The 19,195-nt window shown below is 38.4% G+C and overlaps 1 protein-coding gene, 1 long non-coding RNA gene and 1 other non-coding gene across 10 annotated transcripts in view; 1 reads left to right on the top strand and 2 right to left on the bottom strand.

The window, feature by feature from the left end:
• PTPRC (protein tyrosine phosphatase receptor type C) overlaps positions 1-19,195 on the bottom strand; it is a 126,064-nt gene that overhangs the window by 45,612 nt on the left and 61,257 nt on the right. For 3 of the 8 annotated variants that reach the window (XM_047076719.1, XM_047076716.1, XM_047076714.1), the window contains 7 exons: positions 17,304-17,434; positions 14,380-14,527; positions 13,511-13,567; positions 12,062-12,088; positions 10,099-10,317; positions 7,966-8,094; positions 6,472-6,612 (listed from right to left, as the gene is read on the bottom strand). In XM_047076719.1, the coding sequence (XP_046932675.1) occupies positions 6,472-6,612; positions 7,966-8,094; positions 10,099-10,317; positions 12,062-12,088; positions 13,511-13,567; positions 14,380-14,527; positions 17,304-17,434 (852 nt within the window). Of the gene's footprint in view, positions 1-6,471; positions 6,613-7,965; positions 8,095-10,098; positions 10,318-12,061; positions 12,089-13,510; positions 13,571-14,379; positions 14,528-17,302; positions 17,435-19,195 lie in introns of all 8 variants that reach the window. The other 5 variants (XM_047076715.1, XM_047076720.1, XM_047076718.1 and 2 more) reach the window with 5 other exon arrangements.
• Positions 1,039-17,230, top strand: LOC124510047 (uncharacterized). Its single transcript, XR_006961578.1, has 3 exons — positions 1,039-1,071; positions 9,955-9,957; positions 17,092-17,230. It is a non-coding gene; the product is annotated as an uncharacterized LOC124510047 (long non-coding RNA).
• LOC124510525 (U1 spliceosomal RNA) lies at positions 6,799-6,962 on the bottom strand. Its single transcript, XR_006961731.1, has one exon. It is a non-coding gene; the product is annotated as a U1 spliceosomal RNA (small nuclear RNA).

The raw sequence follows: 19,195 nt of genomic DNA on the forward strand, positions 1-19,195 counted from the left end.
TTGGGACTGTTTCCAGACTTTCGGCTACTAGGAGTGAATCTGCTATGAATCTTTGTGTAGGAGTCTTTCTGTAGAGATGTTGGTTTTTTTTTTTTCTCTCTTTGATAAATACTTAGAGTAAAATTTCTGAGTTATTACTTTACATTCACAAATAGTATTGTTGGTTATTTTGACGTTAGCCATTTTAGCGGGTGTGTAATGTCATCATCCTCTCATAGTTGTTTAATTTTTTTTAATGTTTATTTATTTTTGAGACAGAGAGACAGAGTGTGAGCAGGGGAGGGGCAGAGAGAGACAGAGACACAGAATCAGAAGCAAGCTCCAGGCTCCCAGCTGTCAGCACAAGAGCCCGACGTGCGGGGGGGCTCGAACTCACAAGCCTGAGATCATGACCTGAGCCAAAGTCAGACACTTAACCTACAGAACCACCCAGGCGCCACTCATAGTTGTTTAAATTTTCATTTCCTGGTTGGCTAATGACATTGAGCATCTTTATATATGCTTATTGACCATTTGCATATCTTCTTTTTTGAAGCAAATGTTCAAAATATTTGCCTATTTTTTAATTTGGTTACTTGATTTCTTATTTTGTATTTGGGAGAGTTCCCGATACATTCTGGAGAAACTTCTTTTGTTGAAAATTAATTGTGGATATTTTCCTGTAATGTATGGCTTGATTTTTTTTTTTATTTCCTTAATGGCTTTATTTGAAGAGAACAGTCAATTTTGATGAAGTCTAATTTATAAAATTTACAAAATTCTTGTTTTATGTGTCTTAAGAAACCTTTTCCTACACCAAAGTAGCAAAGACTTTCTAATGTCTTTGTCTAGACATTGTATAGTTCTTTTTTTTTAAATATTTTTTTCAACATTTATTTATTTTTTTGGGACAGAGAGAGACAGAGCATGAACGGGGGAGGGGCAGAGAGAGAGGGAGACACAGAATCGGAAACAGGCTCCAGGCTCTGAGCCATCAGCCCAGAGCCTGACGCGGGGCTCGAACTCACGGATCACGAGATCGTGACCTGGCTGAAGTTGGACGCTTAACCGACTGCGCCACCCAGGCGCCCCGTAGACTTTTTATAGTTCTAATCTCAGTGTTTAGGCCTGTAAATCACTGAGTTAATTTTTATTTTTATTGAGAGGTAAAGACTGAATGTTCATCTTTTCTTCTATAGGGATACCTGGATCATTTATTGAAAAAAAAATAGCCTTTCCCCCACTGAATTGCCTTTATACTTTTACAAAAATATATGTATGTCCCCCCCCTAGGATTTCTATTTTGTTACATTGATTTATAAGAATTGCAAAGATTTTAGTACTTAATATTCAAAAAGTATTAAATTTTTCTAGGTATGCTGGGGACATAGTTTTAATGTAATTTTATTTTTCTTCTTGTGATTTTGTTTTGGTGGGTTTTTGGAAGGCAGTTTTAGGCAGTTCCCTTAGTCCTTAGCTAACTCCTTCCATATGAAATTTAGAATAACTTTAGTATGTTCTATCAAAAATTCTATAAGATTGTCATTAACAAACAAGTTCAGTAATGTGGCTGACTACAAGATCAATACAGAGAATTAATTGTATGCCTGTATACTGGCAATAACCAATCTGAACATGAAATTAAGAGAATACTACCATAGAATCGGGAATAGATTTAAAACTGAAAATAAATTTAATAAAAGAAGTACAAAACTTGTTGACTAAAAACTACAAAAAAAAATTTGCTTAATAAACTAAGGAAGACAAATAAATGGGAAGACATCGCGTATTCATGGACTGGAAGGCTAACATTGTTGAGATGACATAACTCCCCAAAGTGATTTTTACAGGTTCATTGCAACCCCTATCAGAATCTTAACTGGCTTCAGGGTGCCTGGGTGGCTTTGTCGGTTGAGTATCCAACTCTTGATTTTAGCTCAGGTCACGATCCCAGGGAGCTCAGGTCACTATCCTAGGGATGTGGGGCCTGCATCAGGCTCCATGCTGAGTGTGGAGCCTGCTTAAGTCTCTCTGTCTCTCCTCCACTCCATTTCCCCAGTCACGTGTTCTTTCTCGCTCTCTTAAAAAAAAAAAATCCAGTTAGGCTTCTTTGTAGAAATTGACAAGTTGATCCTAAAATTCATATGGAATTCCACGGAAACTTGAATACTCAAAATAATTTTGAGGAACAAAGTTGAAGGAATCATACTTTCTGATTTCAAAGCTTATATCAAGCAGCAGTAACCAACAGTGATACTAGCATAAAAATAGATATGTAGATCAACAGAATAGAGCTGAGAGGCCAGAAATAAGCTCATTATTATGATTAATTTTTGACGATGGTGGCAAGACTTTTCAATGGGGAAAAGATGGTCTTTCTAGAAAATGGTGCTAGAACAAGAGAATGACTGCATCAAAAGAATTAAATCAAACTCTGACCTCACATCATATACAAATATTAACTCAAAATGGATCGATAGTGTAAAATTTAGTAGAGAAAATTATCAAATTATTAGAAGAGAACATAGGAATAATTCTTTATGGCTTTGGATTTGGCAATGGGTTTTTTTTTATAAATTTTTTTTAATGTTTATTTATTTTTGAGACAGAGAGAGACAGAGCATGAACGGGGGAGGGGCAGAGAGAGAGGGAGACACAGAATCGGAAGCAGGCTCTAGGCTCCGAGCCATCAGCCCAGAGCCCGACGCGGGGCTCGAACTCACGGACCATGAGATCGTGACCTGAGCTGAAGTCAGACGCTTAACTGACTGAGCCACCCAGGCGCCCCATGGCAATGGGTTTTTAATGTGACACCAAAAGCATAAGCAAAGGAGTAAAAATTGGTAAGTTTGACTTCATCAAAATTAAAGTATTATAAATTTCAAAAGTTATCAACAAAGTAAAATGACAATTCACAGGATGGAAAAAGATATTTGCAAATGATATATCTGACAAGACACTTGGGTCTAGAATATATAAAAAAAACTCTTCTAACTCAATAAAGATTTTTCTAAGTGGGCAAAGGCTTTGAATAGATAAAAGATATACAAATGGCCAATAAACACCTGAAAGCCATGCTCAAAATTATTAGTCATCATCCAAATCACAATGAGGTACTACTTCACACGCATTGAGATGACTATAATAAAAAACACAGACAGTAACAAGTGTTGGTGAAGATGTAGTAAGTTAGAACCCCCATGCATTCTGTACGGGGAATGTAAAGTGATGCAGCCACTTTGAGGGAAATACAAACCAAAACCACACTGAGATACCACCTTACGCCAGAGTGGCTAAAATGAACAAATCAGGAGACTATAGATGCTGGCGAGGGTGTGGAGAAATGGAAACCCTCTTGTGCTGCTGGTGGGAATGCAAACTGGTGCAACTGCTCTGGAAAACAGTGTGGAGTTTCCTCAAAAAATTAAAAATAGAGCTACCCTATGACCCAGCAATAGTACTGCTAAGAATTTACCTAAGAGATACAGGATTGCTGATGCATAGGGGCACTTTTACCCCAATGTTTATAGCAGCACTTTCAACAATAGCCAAATTATGGAAAGAGCCTAAATGTCCATCAACTGATGAATGGATAAAGAAATTGTGGTTTATATACGCAATGTAATACTACGTGGCAATGAGAAAGAATGAAATGTGGCCTTTTGTAGCAACGTGGATGGAACTGGAGAGTGTTATGCTAAGTGAAATAAGTCATACAGAGAAAGACAGATACCATATGTTGTCACTCTTATGTGGATCCTGAGAAACTTAACAGAAGACTATGGGGGAGGGGAAGGGGAAAAAAAAAACAGAGAGGGAGGGAGCCAAACCACAAGAGGCTCTTAAAAACTGAGAATAAACTGAGGGTTGATGGGGGGTGGGAGGGAAGGAAGGATGGATGATGGGCATGGAGGAGGGCACCTGTTGGGAGGAGCACTGGGTGTTGTATGGAAACCAATTTGACAATCAATTTCATATTAATATAAACAAACAAACAAACAAATAAAGTGATGCAGCCAGTTTGGAAAACAGATTGGCTGTTCTTCAAAATGCAAAACGTAAGGTTGTCGTATGATCCCCACGTTCTAATCCTAGGTATGAACACAAGAGTAATGAAAACATATGTATACACAAAACTCGTAAATGAATGTTCATAGCAGCATTATTCATAATGGCCAAAAAAGTGGAAAAAACTAATCAACGGATGAACAAACAAAATAAGGTATATCCATACGATGGACTATTATCAGGCAATAAAAAAATAAACTGAAACATTGATACATTTTGCAACATGGAAGCACCCTGAAAACATTATGCTAAGTGAAAGAAGCCAGTCACTAAAGACAGTGTATTATACAATTCCATTTATATGAAATATCCAGAATAGGAAAATCCATTGAAGCAGAAAGTTGATTGGTAACTGCGTAGGTGTGGAAAGCAGGAGAGAAATGAGAACAGCCTGCTGATAGATATGGGGTTTCTTTTTGGTGTGACGAAAATGTTCTAAAGTTGATTCTGGTGATGATTGCACAACTCTTAATATATTTAAAAAAAACCACTGAATTATATACTTTAAGTGGTGGGTCACGTAGTAGGTGAATTAACAAAGTCTTTTGTCTTGTTTTTAAGAATGTAGCTTCTTGAGGCACCTGGGTGGCTCAGCTGTTTTGAGCGTCCAACTTCGGTTCATGTCATGATCTCACAGTTTATGGGTTCAAGCCCCGTGTCAGGCTCTGTGCTGACAGCTCAGAGTCTGGAGTCTGTTTCAGATTCTGTGTCTCCCTGTCTTTCTGCACCCCCCCCACCCCCGCTCATGCCCTGTCTCTGTCTCTCTCTCAAAAATAAATAAACATTAAACAAAAAAAAAGAATGTAACTTCTGTTGCAATGGTCTTGCAAAAATTCCCCCTTTCCTGAAGTAAATGGTATGTAAAATGGTTTAATTGCTATTTTCTAAGGTTGACGGATTCTTACATTATTGGGATAAATCTTATTTCATGATTTATGATTATGATTATGATTATTAAAGACTTACTTCTTTAGAGCATTTTTAGGTTCACAGCAAAATTGAGGGGAAGGTAGAGAGATTTCTCATATTCCCCTGCCTTTGCCCATGCATAGCACCCTCATTACCAGCGCCCCCCACCAGGGTTTACAAGTGATGAACCTACACTGACACATCATTATCTGCTAGAGTCTATAGTTCATATTAGGGCTCACTCTTTATGTCATGTATTCTACAGGTTTGAGAAAACGTATCTTATGACATGTAGCCATAATTATGGTAGCATACAGAGTGTTTTTATTGTCCCCCAAATCCTCTGTGCTCTAATTATTTCACCCTCCCCACCTCATCCTGGCAGCCACTGATCTTTTAACTGCTTCCATAGTTTGGCTTTTTCAGAATATCATATAGTTGGAAGCATACAGTATGTAGCTTTTCCAGATTGTCTTCCTTTCACTTAGCAATTAGCATTTAAAGTTCCTTCGTGTCTTTTCATGGCTTGATAGCTCATTTCTTTTTAGTGCTCAATAATATTCCAGTTGTCTGGTTGTACTGTCCATCCACCTACTGAAGGGCATCTTGGTTGCCTCCAAGTTTGGGAAAAATTATGGATAAAGGTGCCATAAACATGCCTGTGCAGGTTTTTGTGTGGACATAAGTACCAAGTAAGTATTTGACATAAGTATTTGAGTAAGTACCAAGGAGTGTGATGGCTAGATTGTAAGGTAAGAGTATGTCTCGTTCTGTCGAAACTACCAAAACATCTTCCAAAGTGCCTGCACTGCCTTGCATTCCTCCTCTCTCTGCCCTTCTTTCTTTGGTGGTTACTCATAAATTGTCATACACATAATTAACATACTTTTTCTAGCAGACTCTAGACTGGAATCTCCCTCCTTCCACTGAATAAGAGTGGAATTTTAGGACTTTTCACTTCCTTTCCGGCCCCGCCCCCCATCTCCCAAAAGCTATTATTTTCCAAAATGGATCTTTCTAATTGTCATTAGCTATTATAGTCTTGTTATTATTTATATTGCTTGCATTTTAGTAACACTAATTATCATATCGCCACCAATCCTTAGATGCGCCACTGTGTTTTAATAGCCATGTGCCCACTTCTATCAAAGGCAGGGTTTGCTAGAGGGGCAGAGGGTGCAGGACGGGCCAAGAAAGGAACATGGCTGCAGGAAGAAATGGGAAGTAAGTGAAGAAACCATTTCATGTACCTCAGTTTTGTGTACCACAAGCTCATGATGGCCTAGAATTTGCAGTTTAAAAAAACAAAACAACCAAACCAAACAAACGAACAAAAAAACTTGTCAAAGGTTTGGATCTTCTATCATCCATTTTTGAAATTCTACTTTAAAAATTGATACATATCCATTTTCTGAAACCCTTTCTCCAAATCTACAACATCATTTTCTTTGATTCTCAAAGAACTGTAAGACCATAAGAACAAATTTTACATATACATGTAAGTGATATACTCACTTCCAACATCTGTTTCAAAGGTTTCATTTTTGTTCAAAAACTCATTGGCACCATACAATACTTTTAAATTACAGGAATAATTTTGTTTAGGTGAAAGGGGTTCCAAATAAGTTTCGGTCTCATTAGATGAAGAAAAGTTAGCTGAAAGAAATAAGTATCATGTATCAGTACATGTACGAATACAATAATCATATTTAACTCTCTCTTTAGATTTCATATCTGTAATAAATATCTATTAGATTGAAAACTTTAGCAAATAGGAAATAAGTAAAAGATACTAAAAACTACTATAATAATGCATGATTTTGCCACACTCAATTTTTTTTCCAGAGGAAAGCGCAAACTCAGTCCCCCACTACCACCAATTATGCATCCGAGTTACCCACATTTGAGGAAGATGCAGGGGTCAGTGCATCTGGAGTGCAATGCATAAAACTCACCCTGGGAAAACCACCTTCATGATCATGGTATTCCCCCTGCCAGATAAGTACACCACACTCGATTTTAAAGAAAATATTAAAAAGTCTAACTGAATATGAGAGTGTCTCTAATTTCACTGATGGAATGAGTTCTCTGTTCAGAAACTAAGAATCCACCTGAGTTAGCCTTTGCCTAATAGATATTTTAAGTACACCATTACTTTATCATCATTTCATTATAAATCTGTTCTTGCTTTCCTCATACCGCTTGTATCGTAGCTATGAAGCTTCTTTACAACATGATGATTGCAATCAGTGTCACACTTCATCCTTTGTGTAGTGTGTGTGTGTGCCTGTGTGTGTCTGTTTGCCTTGCCAAATACGGCTTAGCAAATGGCTTTACATCAAGGGAGAGTTTCTACTTTAACAAATTCAAATAAAAAGAAAAAAAACATTAATTCATTAATTATTAAAAAGAACTGGTATCTCAATTATTGTCCCCCATATGAGCCCAAACCCGTATTCCTAGAGGCACTGATTGTGTTTTTCCCACTTTTCTTTCATGTAAATGTTCTTGAGATTGTCCATGAATTTTGTTAATGGAGGGTTGACCACATACATAAACTCTTGAGTCACATGATCTTACGTTTGCTTTTCTTTTTATTCTAACAGTATGTGTGTCATATGTTTTCTATGGCACCCTTCCCTGATAACCTTTTCAACAATGCCTTGTATATAACAGTTGCCAAGAAAATTCTTATAAATTAATTGACTTTTGCTATTTCAAAGATTATTTTGGGGGAAAGTATTTGTCTATTTTGTGAATTTGAGTGGTATAGACAATACAATGTTTTGACTCCATAAAACCATAGACCAAAAGGGGGTGAAGGAAGGTAGAGGAAGGGGAAGAGTGGGGGGAAGAGGAGAGAGAGAGGGAGAGAAAGAAGGAAGGAAAGCAAGAGGAAGGGAGGGAGGGAAGGAAGGAAGGAAGGAAGGAAGGAAGGAAGGAAGGAATAGATAATATCTAGAACAACTTTCTACCATAAAAATATTCCAATCAAAGCTATATTCTTACCGCATTTAAGTACGTGTGTAATCTTTTTTTCATCACAAGTAAAGTTTTCCTTTTTTTCCAGTCTTAAACAAATAGAAATATTTGCTTTTGTTGGCTCTGTACAAGTTTTCAAATAGAAACTTTCAGGATCTGTCAAAAAGAAGATATAGAAACAGATGATTAATGATTCATAATGTGTGCCATATGTTCAATTAAAGTCTCTGAAACTATATTCGTGATACAGTCTTTGAGAGCATTTAGTTTCGAAAGTTTTGAAAAACTCCAATAACTTGGGGTTTAACATGCCTCAATTATATAGCTTATTCTTTTTTTAACATCACACATTTTGGAAAGCATTTAATTGGCAGCATTTTATTTAGAATTTATCTTACCTTTAAAAAATGGGACCCAAGCAAATTTCTAGATGAAATTGCATTTTTTTGCACATTTTAAAACACCCACTTCATTTGTTCTTACTTATATCTTCAACTTTTTAATTTACTCTGTGATTTTTTTTTATTAAATGATTATTAGAGTATGGGGGTCCTGTCTTGGAGAATACGTTTTTTAAATTGTCATTTTCTGTTTCTAAATGATAATTTATTTCAGTAATATTTGGAGAAAATGAATAAGTTACATGACATTTTTCTGAAAATACCAAAATTTAACCTACTTTTTAAACTTTTCATTCCAGTTAGTTAACGTACAGTGTAATATTAGTTTCAAGTGTATAATATAGTAGTTCAACACTTCCATACATCACCCCGTGCTCAACACAAGTGAAGTCCTTAATCCCTAACCACCTCTTCAACCCATCTCCCCATCCCCTTCCACTCTGGTAGCCATTAGTTTGTTCCTTATCGCTAAGAGTCTGTTTCTTGTTCTCTCCTTCTCTCTCTCTTATTTTTCCCTTTATTCATTTTGTTTCTCAAATTCCACATGTGAGTGAAATCATATGGTATTTAACTATTTCATTTCACTTTATACCCTCTAGCTGTATCCATGCCGTTGCAAATGACATACCTGATGAAGGGTTAGTATCCAAAATATATAGAGAACTTATACAAATTAACACCCCACACACAAATAATCCAGTTTAAAAAGGGGCAGAACACTTTAACAGACATTTGTCCAAAGAAAACAGGCAGATGGCCAACAGACACATGAAAAGATGCTCATCATCACTTATCGTCAGGGAAATGTGAATCAAAACTACAAGAGCTATCATCTCACACCATCAGAATGGCTAAAATCAACAACCCAAAAAACAACAGGTGTTGGTGGAGAAAAAAGACCGCTCACGCACTGTTGGTAGGGATGCAGACACTGTGGAAAACAGTATGACCCTTCCTCAAAAAGTTAACGATAAAACTACCTTATAATCCAGCAATCTCCCAGATGGATATTTCCCCAAACAGTACAAGAACATTAATTCAAAGGATACATGCATCCCTATGTTTAAAGCAGAATTATTTGCAATAGCCAAGATACGGAAGCAAACTTCAACCTATTTAAATGTTAACAAATCAGTGTTCTTGAATTATTATGTGATGTGAAAGAGTAGACAAATGTACACAGTTCCTGAATCCCTTTTCCAAAATGCATTTTGTTATATTCTTCGGTGTAGGGGGCTTGATACCCTTACCCCCTTCCCCTTCTCAGCAGTAGGTGAGCCGGCAGAAGTGGCTTGATCACCTTAACATGATTATAACTCTCTTTTTTTGTGTGTGAACGTAGTTTTGTTCCTTCAACAAACATCAAATCCTTGACTTTGGGGTTTACCCCAATATACTCCAGACACACTTGTATCTAGAAGAATAAATATGTGCACATCTATATTTAATGACTTGAACTAAGTACGGAGGGGGAAGAAAGCTTATAGGTAATCACTTATCCACAGTGGGGTAAGTCGTACCTAATCTACTTGAAACACGGTAAAAGGAGTATAGGGAGGGAGTAAGGGGTAAAGAAGGCTTATGAACTCCTAATTTCAGTGGGTTAGAAGAACAGAAGGTTCGCCCACTAGCGTCCAGCTGACATCTTTCCCCTCACCCCTGTTCATTTACCAGACAGATTCCTTCACCCACAAGAATGAAAAACACGTGGATTTGTATTCTTTTGTAAATATACAAACAGAAACCAACTTATACTTACCTGGTGGTACATCCAATTCTATAATTTTATTTGGAGGATCACAAGAAGTATGACTGATAGTAACATTCTTATTTTCACATGCTGGTAGGTTACGGATCTCATTCATTTTACATATGACATTTTCACACGTCACATCATCGCTAACATTTAGTTTTGCTATAAATGAATTATTTCCATAGTCATAACGATATTTCACACTGATAACTTTATATTTCTCATCTGAAAGAAAATAAAAATGTGGATTCCCTTTTTAAAAATTTTTCAGAATAAGCTTACATCAAATGCAAGCGCTTTAACATAGATTTTCAAAAGTATCAAATATCTAACAAAATGTCCCCAGAAACATAAAAAAAAAGAAAAAACACATCAGGTGTGTCCATGATTATTTTTTCAAAATTCCCTTTACATCGACTGCCTATCAAGGACCTCAGCTTTTAAGTTTATACTTGGATGATTAATAGATTAATGTCTTATCTCCCTAATTCGACTATATGCTTTATGACAGCAAAGGCCAGTGTATTTTGAACACCACCATAAACCCAAGTCATTACATAAAACCTGTCATTAGCAGGGGCACATTTGCTTGAATTACTGGTTGAAATGATACACGAATGAAACATCCGATGAATTTCTTCTTGCTTTATCACTTCCCTTACTTCCTAAAATGCAGTTGTTGATTACCTGTTTCTCCAAATTTGTGGAACATTAATTCAGGGGGCACAGGCCTCATTATTCCTTTACCTAGGTAGAATTATTGATAACGAACCCTCCTAAGTACCTCTCCTTAGCGCTATGTTGCATTCCCTTCTTTCTTTAAAAAACATTGTTGAATGGTAAAAAATATCTTTTCAACAAATACTAATCTGTCCCTCACTTTCAATCCAATGAACATTATTAAGCCCTTATTATGTTTGAGACACTGCCCCAAGCACTAAGAATACAAACCATCGGCTTTTAGAAATGTAGAGTCTAATGTGGAGACCAACATAGACGGGTGTCTGCAGACGAGCAAACCCCTAAAATAAGAATGTGTACAAAATAATAAGGGAGGAAAGCAGTGAGAAATCTAGTCAGAGTGTAAGGATAGGAGAGGCTCTCAGAGGAGGTGGGTGACTCAGTTTGTATTTGGAAATATGAGCAGGACATAGAAAAATAGATGGTGGGAACAGGAGTGCTGGATGAGGATAGAGAGGAATTGTAAGTGGAGAGGAAGAGCAGGAGAGAACACGGACGCATGATGGAAACATTATGTGTTTAGGAAACTGTAAGTAGTTTCATATTAGTTAAATGAAGAGCGTCAAGAGGCAATAACACAAGAGGAATATGATCATAAAAGACCATATTAATTAAGCAAACATATGAAGGCTGATCTTTACATTATAACACATGGACAGCTACTGAAGGCAGAGACTTCGGTGGTGAGATTTAGCAATGTGCGGAGGGTTAAACCCTGACCACGAATGACTACTTTCACTGGGAAGAGAGTAGGAAGGTGCAAAGAGGGTTGTACAAGCTGTTCTCAAACATCTGCTTTGAGCCAAACCCTGGCAAGACAGAAGGACAGAGAGACAGGGACAAAAACAGATTCTTTTACTTGATAAGCCTTGAAGACATTCTCCACATTTCACATTTATCGTTACAACGCATCCTTAACTCCTGCCACCCCAAAGCAAGTTTGGTATTTTCCACTTCACACACACTCAAGCTGAAGTTAAGTGGCTTCACCAAAGTTGTTTAGCTAGTAATTATTAATTCTGGTGCTCAAAACTTATGTCTGAATATGACATCAAAGTTTCTTGCCTCTGAAGGACACAGGCTCTTAAGATTTGAAGCTAATCATTGCGGGGAAATGGGAGCCAGTGAGTCTAGCTTGTTAGTGGCTCCGGGAGGTTGGAATGAAGAAGCAGATAAGGAAAATGCTATTCTAAAGTGATATATGCTGCCTCCATATTAACAAACTTACCACATGATTGCTTAGGTGTAGTAGGAACTGTAATAGAAAAAAAAGAGAGAAAGCAAATTATTAAAATTTCATTTACAACATCTCTGCTATCTATGGTCGTTTGGGGTGAGGAGGTTTACAATGTTTTCAACTGCATAAATTGGAAAGTCTGTGAGTTAGTTTTAACATACAACACAAGGTTTTGTACAATGTACAACACAGTGCTTGGTATAATGCTTTAATCTCAAAACTTCAAATGTTATAAACTAATGAGCTAGTTCTGTAAGACATTTTCATGAGTTTACCCCAATAAACATGATGGTAATAATGATAATAATAATAATAATAATAATGTTGAGGTTTTTTCCAGCACACATTTGATTATGGCGTGGTGACTTGGCTAACCATTCACGTACCTAAAAACATGTAAAGGTCCTCCTCCCCTTGATTACTCTCAAAATAGATTTATATCATTATAACCCCTACAGAGTTCAGTTGACATGTTTGTTGAAAAAAAAAAATCAGAAAATAGGCAAAGGCAGCTTCACTCTCTAGTTTAACTTGTGTAAGTTCTTTGCACCTGTAGTGGATCCAGGGTAGTGAATGGCTCTTTCAACAAATTGAAACACATCGTGGGGGAAGCATATTTGTATTTAACTGAAGAATGGGTGGAAATGTGCCAAGACATCCTGCCAATCCGGTCTTTGAGTTGGAAGAATTTGGGATAGGACCATGGGCTTGCCCGCTCTGCCACGGCCAGCCCACTGACTGCCACCGCCAATTGCTGGGTCCGTTCAGATCTCTTGCCTTTGCTTGCATGGTCCATGCCACATGACTGGAGCTCTGCACTCAATCCTCTGCCATTCGCCACTTGGAACGGGGAGTCCCGTGGATAGACTTGTTCTTTTTCATGCTAATACCTAAGCCCACTCTTAGAGAAAGAAGTCATAGTATTTTTGATCGTTTTTCTATGCCTTTGCATAAAGCACACAACCCTTGGGGGATGTCATAATGATATGAAAAGATATCACAGTAACATTATGCCCTGATCTCACCAGCTATTGCACAGCTAAAATATGTGGGGTTTTTAAATTTTTTTTAACATTTATTTTTGAGACAGAGAGAGACAGAGCATGAACAGGGGAGGGTCAGAGAGAGAGGGAGACACAGAATCTGAAACAGGCTCCAGGCTCTGAGCTGTCAGCACAGAGCCCGACGCGGGGCTCGAACTCACAGACCGTGAGATCATGACCTGAGCCGAAGTCGGACGCTTAACCGACTGAGCCACCCAGGCGCCCCTAAAATATGTGTTTTAAGACTAACTGCCATTCCACAGTCCCCATCATTCGAATACTCAATTGAACTTCTCAGAAAAAGCGCCCCCCGAGAGAGCAAATGGAAGACCCTTCTACGAGCACATCCCAGGTACATGGTAGTAGTATGACTGCATGGCTGAGGTAAGATTGTCACCTGTTGCGGAAGCAGTCATAATGCTTGTTGCGGGTGACGTGGACGTAAGACTCTGATCTGCAAGGAAATGAACAGAGAATAAAAGTTAGTGAGTTTGTCATAATGAAGGGCAAGGGAAAAACTCTTCAGCAACGATACTTTCTTTCTCTCCTAACTGAATCACTGGACTTGACACTTGCTCCTTGTCAAAACAGGAAAGTGAGCCAAAGCCTTATCTACCTACCAATGGCCCTTTAAGATAACCAATAGTTCCAATAATTAGAGCTTGACATTTAGTAAGTTGAGAGAAGCTGTTCATTCGTTGGTGTAATTCATACCTGATGTGCAATCTTCCTCAAACTACTCCTTTCTCCTTCAATAACTTCCTTATTTTAATTACTAATAAGGATCCCACTTATTCTTTTTAAATACTCACTGCTTCCCAGGCATTTTACATATTTGGTCCTCACATCCATCCCCTAAAATGAATATTACAATATCTATTTTTACAGAAGGGAAAAGCATCACCCAAAAACGATTAGTAGCTTGTGCTAAAGTCAGCCAGAAAGTTAACAGGACTGGATTGGACCCCAGAGCTATATCCTGAACTTTCATGATATGAATAACAAAACGAAGCACGCCCAGAAACAAAGCTTACTGGCAAGTTTATCTTGGCTCATTTGATATCAGTATGTGAAACGTCACTGCAAAACGAAGCACGCCCAGAAACAAAGCTTACTGGCAAGTTTATTTTGGCTCATTTGATATCAGTATGTGAAATGTCACTGCAAATAATATTTGGTATGAAATACGTAAAAGAACTGCATTCAAGTCTCAAATTTCCAGTTCAGTACCCACAACTCAAAACCCCTAGAGAACCGAGGGCAAACCTGAGGAGTTATCTTTGGTGGTGATGCTGGAGATGAGTGAGGGTGGGGCAGCAGAGCTGCTGAGTGCGGGGCTGAGGGTCGCTACTGGTGTGAAAGCTGTGTCTGCAGGGAAGGTGCTGGGTGGAATCGTCTGTCCTGGAAAACCTGCAATCAGAAAGGCCATCATCACGGTCATCCGTTTTCGCCACAGAAGGGCAATGGCCAGACATTCAGCGTAAACAGAGCATCGAGGCTTAGGCCAAGCAACGATGGAGCACGTAGCTGTCTGTGTTCTGCAAAACTGAATGAAAACCAGCCAGGCCTGCAGAAGTTTCACATCGTGCAACTCAACGCCTAGGCAGCTTTGTAATCAGAACACCACTTGTAAAATATTTGGCACCTGAGGAGACAGCTGGTTTGCACAAGCCAGGGAGGCCAAGCTTTCCAACCAAGGGATGCCTTAGGTGATGGCGAAAATGCACCCAAGTGACAGAGTGGGGTGCTGGCTTGCGGCGCTCTGGGTGGCAAAGGGTGTGTGAAGGTTGCAAGAAGAGGAAGCACAACGTGCCACGTGCTGGAAACCTTGCCTGGGGGGCACCTCCCTGGGGAGGCCTTTCTGGGTGCAGATGCCTAGCTCTAATTTTCTTACACGAGAGCTGAATGGGCTTCTGCCTTTGCAGCTGCTGAGCTCAGGGTGTTTTCCTTTCCAGGTGGAGGTTACAATTCTCCTTTCACTATGTTGATTGCCCTCGCCAGGAAAAAATCAAATTGGTTTAGAACCAAAGAACTTCTGCATCATCCAGACACCATTTCCTTATTTTCCAAGCAAACCTAAGCAAATACGTATAGAATTAGGTGTCGTAGCTGAAGAAACTGCACAGTGTATTCGGTTAGGACTTGTCGTTGCCAAGCTTCAAAGCACCCAAGGCATGCTACATCTTCCAGCAGACATCACACCCAGAATTCCGACACAAGCAATCAGTATGTATTCACTGGATGCCTACTAGGGGACTGGCACTCCGGTAGTTGTCGCGGCAAAAACAAAGGACATGCTAACCAGCCTTTATTTGAGCTTGTTTGGTTATTTCCCTGTCATGGTCCCTGGGGTCATCAGTTCAATGATACAAGGTTAGTCTTGCATTTGTAAGATTCTCAGGGTTTCGGAAGAATGAAACAGGCATGCACATTCTGGAAACGGTTTCAGGACAAGCATGCAGGCATCGTCCAATTACAAACCGAGCACAGTCCGTAACTTCACATCTACAGCCATTAGCAACGAAAAGGCATCTTCCAAAAATTTGAGTTTAGGTTCTCAGCTCAGTCTTCAAAAGCCACTACCTCCCCTGCATGTAAGTAAACCATAGAGTAGAATGAATAACATAAATATCAGTTCTGCAGTTCTGGATCCCCAGAGAAGGTCTCCAACACAACACAGAGAAGGGTAGGAAGGTTTAATTTTTCTTCTTAAAAAAAAAAAAGACTCAGAAATGACCCTCTGCTGAGCTTGAAAAATCAGTGGGTTTGGGGCGCCTGGGTGGCTCAGTTGGTTAATAGTCCAACTTCAGCTCAGGTTGTGTTCTCGGGGTTCCTGAGTTCAGCCCAAGGTCAGGCTCTGTGCTGACAGCTCAGAGCCTGGAGCCTGGATTCTGGTCTCCCTCTCTGTCTCTGCTCTTCCCCCACCTGAAATAAAATTTAAAAACATTAAATTTTTTTTTAAAAAATCAGCGGGTCTGTCTTTCTCCTTCTTCCACATTCTTTCCTTCTCTTTCACAGGCTTGTTCTCTTTGCCTCCCCTAAGAGTCCCTTGTCCTCATGCTGTTCTAAAGCCCCTGCTTTTACAATTTTCATCAGGTTAATGAATCCTAATCAGTTTTTAATTAGTGGAATTAGCCACCGTGAGAGGAAGAATTTCTTCATGAGGACACATAGAGTGGTTTTTGCAACAACCAGCCCCTACAGGCCAGTCCTCTTCAGTTATTTTACAGCTTCTTCTCATCTGTAACTTCTGAATCTGTGGCTTTGCTAAAAGTTCCAGATCGTCTTACTGTAGTTCTCGTGGTAGCTGGAGTGGGCAGAACAAGGCAGGGAAGGGAGGGCAACTCTTTCCCAGGTCACTTTAAGTTTGTGCATTGCCTGTAATGATTTTTGTGCCAACGGAAGACTTTTAATACCTCAGAATTATCCTATTTGGTATGTTGGACTTCCATATTTGATTCATGTTCCAAGAAAGGCCACTTTAGTGCCTGCTCCATGGGCTTTCCCATTTATATCTTTTTATTTTCAGGCATTGAAGCCATCACATTTTTATATATGTCTGTGTGGATTTTTGTCTTTCAGGATAAAAAAAAAAGTCAACATGAAGTGACTTAGACCCTGATTTGGAAAGATAAAGGAGGGGGTATTTTGCTTTGTTATATATACATACAGAGATGCTAAGCTGAATCTTAATGTTTGGATGGGGGAAATGAAGCATCTATTTCCTTTTTCCCATTCTTTTAAAAAAACAAACTGTGGTTACAATTTCTTAGTGGCTTTCACTGAAAATGGAAGTCATCTACTCTTCAGGATTTTGTTTATTGGTTGGAAGTCTATTGGTAACATTTCATACATACTATTCTTTATTATTAGCGAAAGTTTTCACTGTGCAGTGGGTCTTGCCCCAACATGAAGAAACGTATAGAACACCCTGAGTAACCATTTATTCCGGAACAGGTTTTTCCTTTATTCTGCGAGGTCTCATTCTTTATTATTTCATCTGTACTAGAAGGACCTTAGGTAGGTGTCCTCATAAACTAAGGATAAACATGAAAGTATGAAATACCGAATTCACCAACTAGCGAGTGCTATACGTTTAACAAGTGGTTGGATTCCCTGACACCACTCTTAACCACAGGCAGCTGTCAGGCTCTCTCCACAGTTGCATAAATCTAAAAGCCCGGCAAACCTGTGTCATTCTTCCCTGGAGCAGGGGTGAGTGCGGGAGGGGTAGCAGTGCTGCTAGGTGTCTGCGTGTCAGATCCGGCAGAGGGCGCCTGCGAGTCTGCGTGCGTGGGGAAGGTAGGCGGCTGTGTAACTCCTAGGGTAAGAAAGTGAAATCGTTTCAGTATTTCCCTACTGCAGATGAAACATTTAAATACTAGGACGTTATCAGCATCTTTGTTTACCAAACCGTGAAATGACCCAATCTATTAAAATGTGTGTCTGCCTCTATTTAAGTTCGCCTGGCAGGAAGGTGGCACCAGAGTTCTTCATTTACATATTCCCAGAGGCTTCCTGGGGTCCTGTTGAAGTCATAGATGACTCAGGTTTCCAGGTGGCTTTTTTTTTTTTTTAACCTCCAAGTCTCTGTGAGCTTTTTGGATTCTCCTTCAACTTTACAAAGTGAAAGTTGGGGTGTTTCTTCGTAGGCAGAATCAGTAAAGAATCCCTCAGTATACTATATGCAAATCGTAAAAAAAAAAAGAAAAAATAGAAAAATGGACAAGACATGTAACAGACATCTAATATACGCAATGGCTAAAGAGTGTAGGCAAAAGTGCTCATCACTATGAAATTTTTTGATGTTAAAATAAAATATCTTAACTCTCATACTGGCAGAGTTTTGAAAGATTAATAATATCTAGTATTGGAAAAGATGTGGGGAAACAGTTGCTCACACACCCACATTCTCTCAGAGAATCCGCCACGGATAAAATGGTATGGTATCTTTAAGGATCAGGATTTGGGAAAATAGTATTTTCAATGTGTATGTGTGTAAATTCTTCATATATATATATATATATATGCATAAAGTATGTACTTTATATATACTTCTATATTGATATTTTGCAACTGCATAAAATATTTTTGTAAAAATAATGTCACATAATTAAGTTTAATGTTATGCAAACAGATGCTCATTATAATGATTTTTGAACAATTTTGAAAACGCTTGAAAATATTATACTGTTAGAAGCATGGATTAAGGGATTTTTTTTACCTATGTATATCGGTAAGCAGGAAAATTGGATTGTATTCCACAATACGAATCAATTGCGAACATAAATTAAATAACACATACGATTTTATCCCAGTAGAGAATTGAAATATCACCTGAGAGCAAAGTTATTTTGTAGGGAGATCAAATGTCTTATTTTATTTGAAAGTGTAAGAAACCTTCCAAGCTAATTTCACCATCAAGTTAGTATTTTACTATTATTCATCCTTTTTTCCAATCTTTCCCATTTTAAACATTTTCTCTTCACATTTTGCTTCATAGAGAATATTATGTGTGTGTGTGTTTGTGTACATGAAGCTAAATGTGAAAACTTTAAAATAGAAAACTGTGTGACATCACTCAGTCAGTAAAAAAGTTTATCCTGGAATGTTCTACCTAACCATTAACACCCTCATCCTCACATTCTTTTTGTTAAAATTTTGGGCAATGAATTCAAATGCCTGCAATGTTTAGATAGATCCTAGCCACTACTCTGCTAAGGTGGAAGGAGAAAATGGAGGAAAGATTGAATTTACAGTTCTGTAATCAACATAAGGAGGCATTTATCATTTAATTAACTGCTTATTATGGCCAATAAACTTCATCAATATGGTATGCAAAACACAATGTACCCCTCCACCAAATTTCTGAGAGTGTTGAACATACTTGTTTTTCAAACTAAGATTAATGGCACTGTGAAGCAAATAGCTTAGTCTCTAATGTCTATAAACCTGTTTGCCTCAGAAAATGACAACATAGCACATTATTTCAGAAAAGGCATGAACAACCCTCATGATGGTGGATTTATGTGCCAAATACACTGGCAGACCTAACATCAAATATAGAATGAGCAAACCACAG

This window comes from Lynx rufus, unplaced genomic scaffold (assembly GCF_022079265.1).
Source record: "Lynx rufus isolate CCGP_SWC_20201006 ecotype Redwood Valley unplaced genomic scaffold, mLynRuf1.p SCAF_15, whole genome shotgun sequence".
NCBI classification, from domain to species: domain Eukaryota; kingdom Metazoa; phylum Chordata; class Mammalia; order Carnivora; family Felidae; genus Lynx; species Lynx rufus.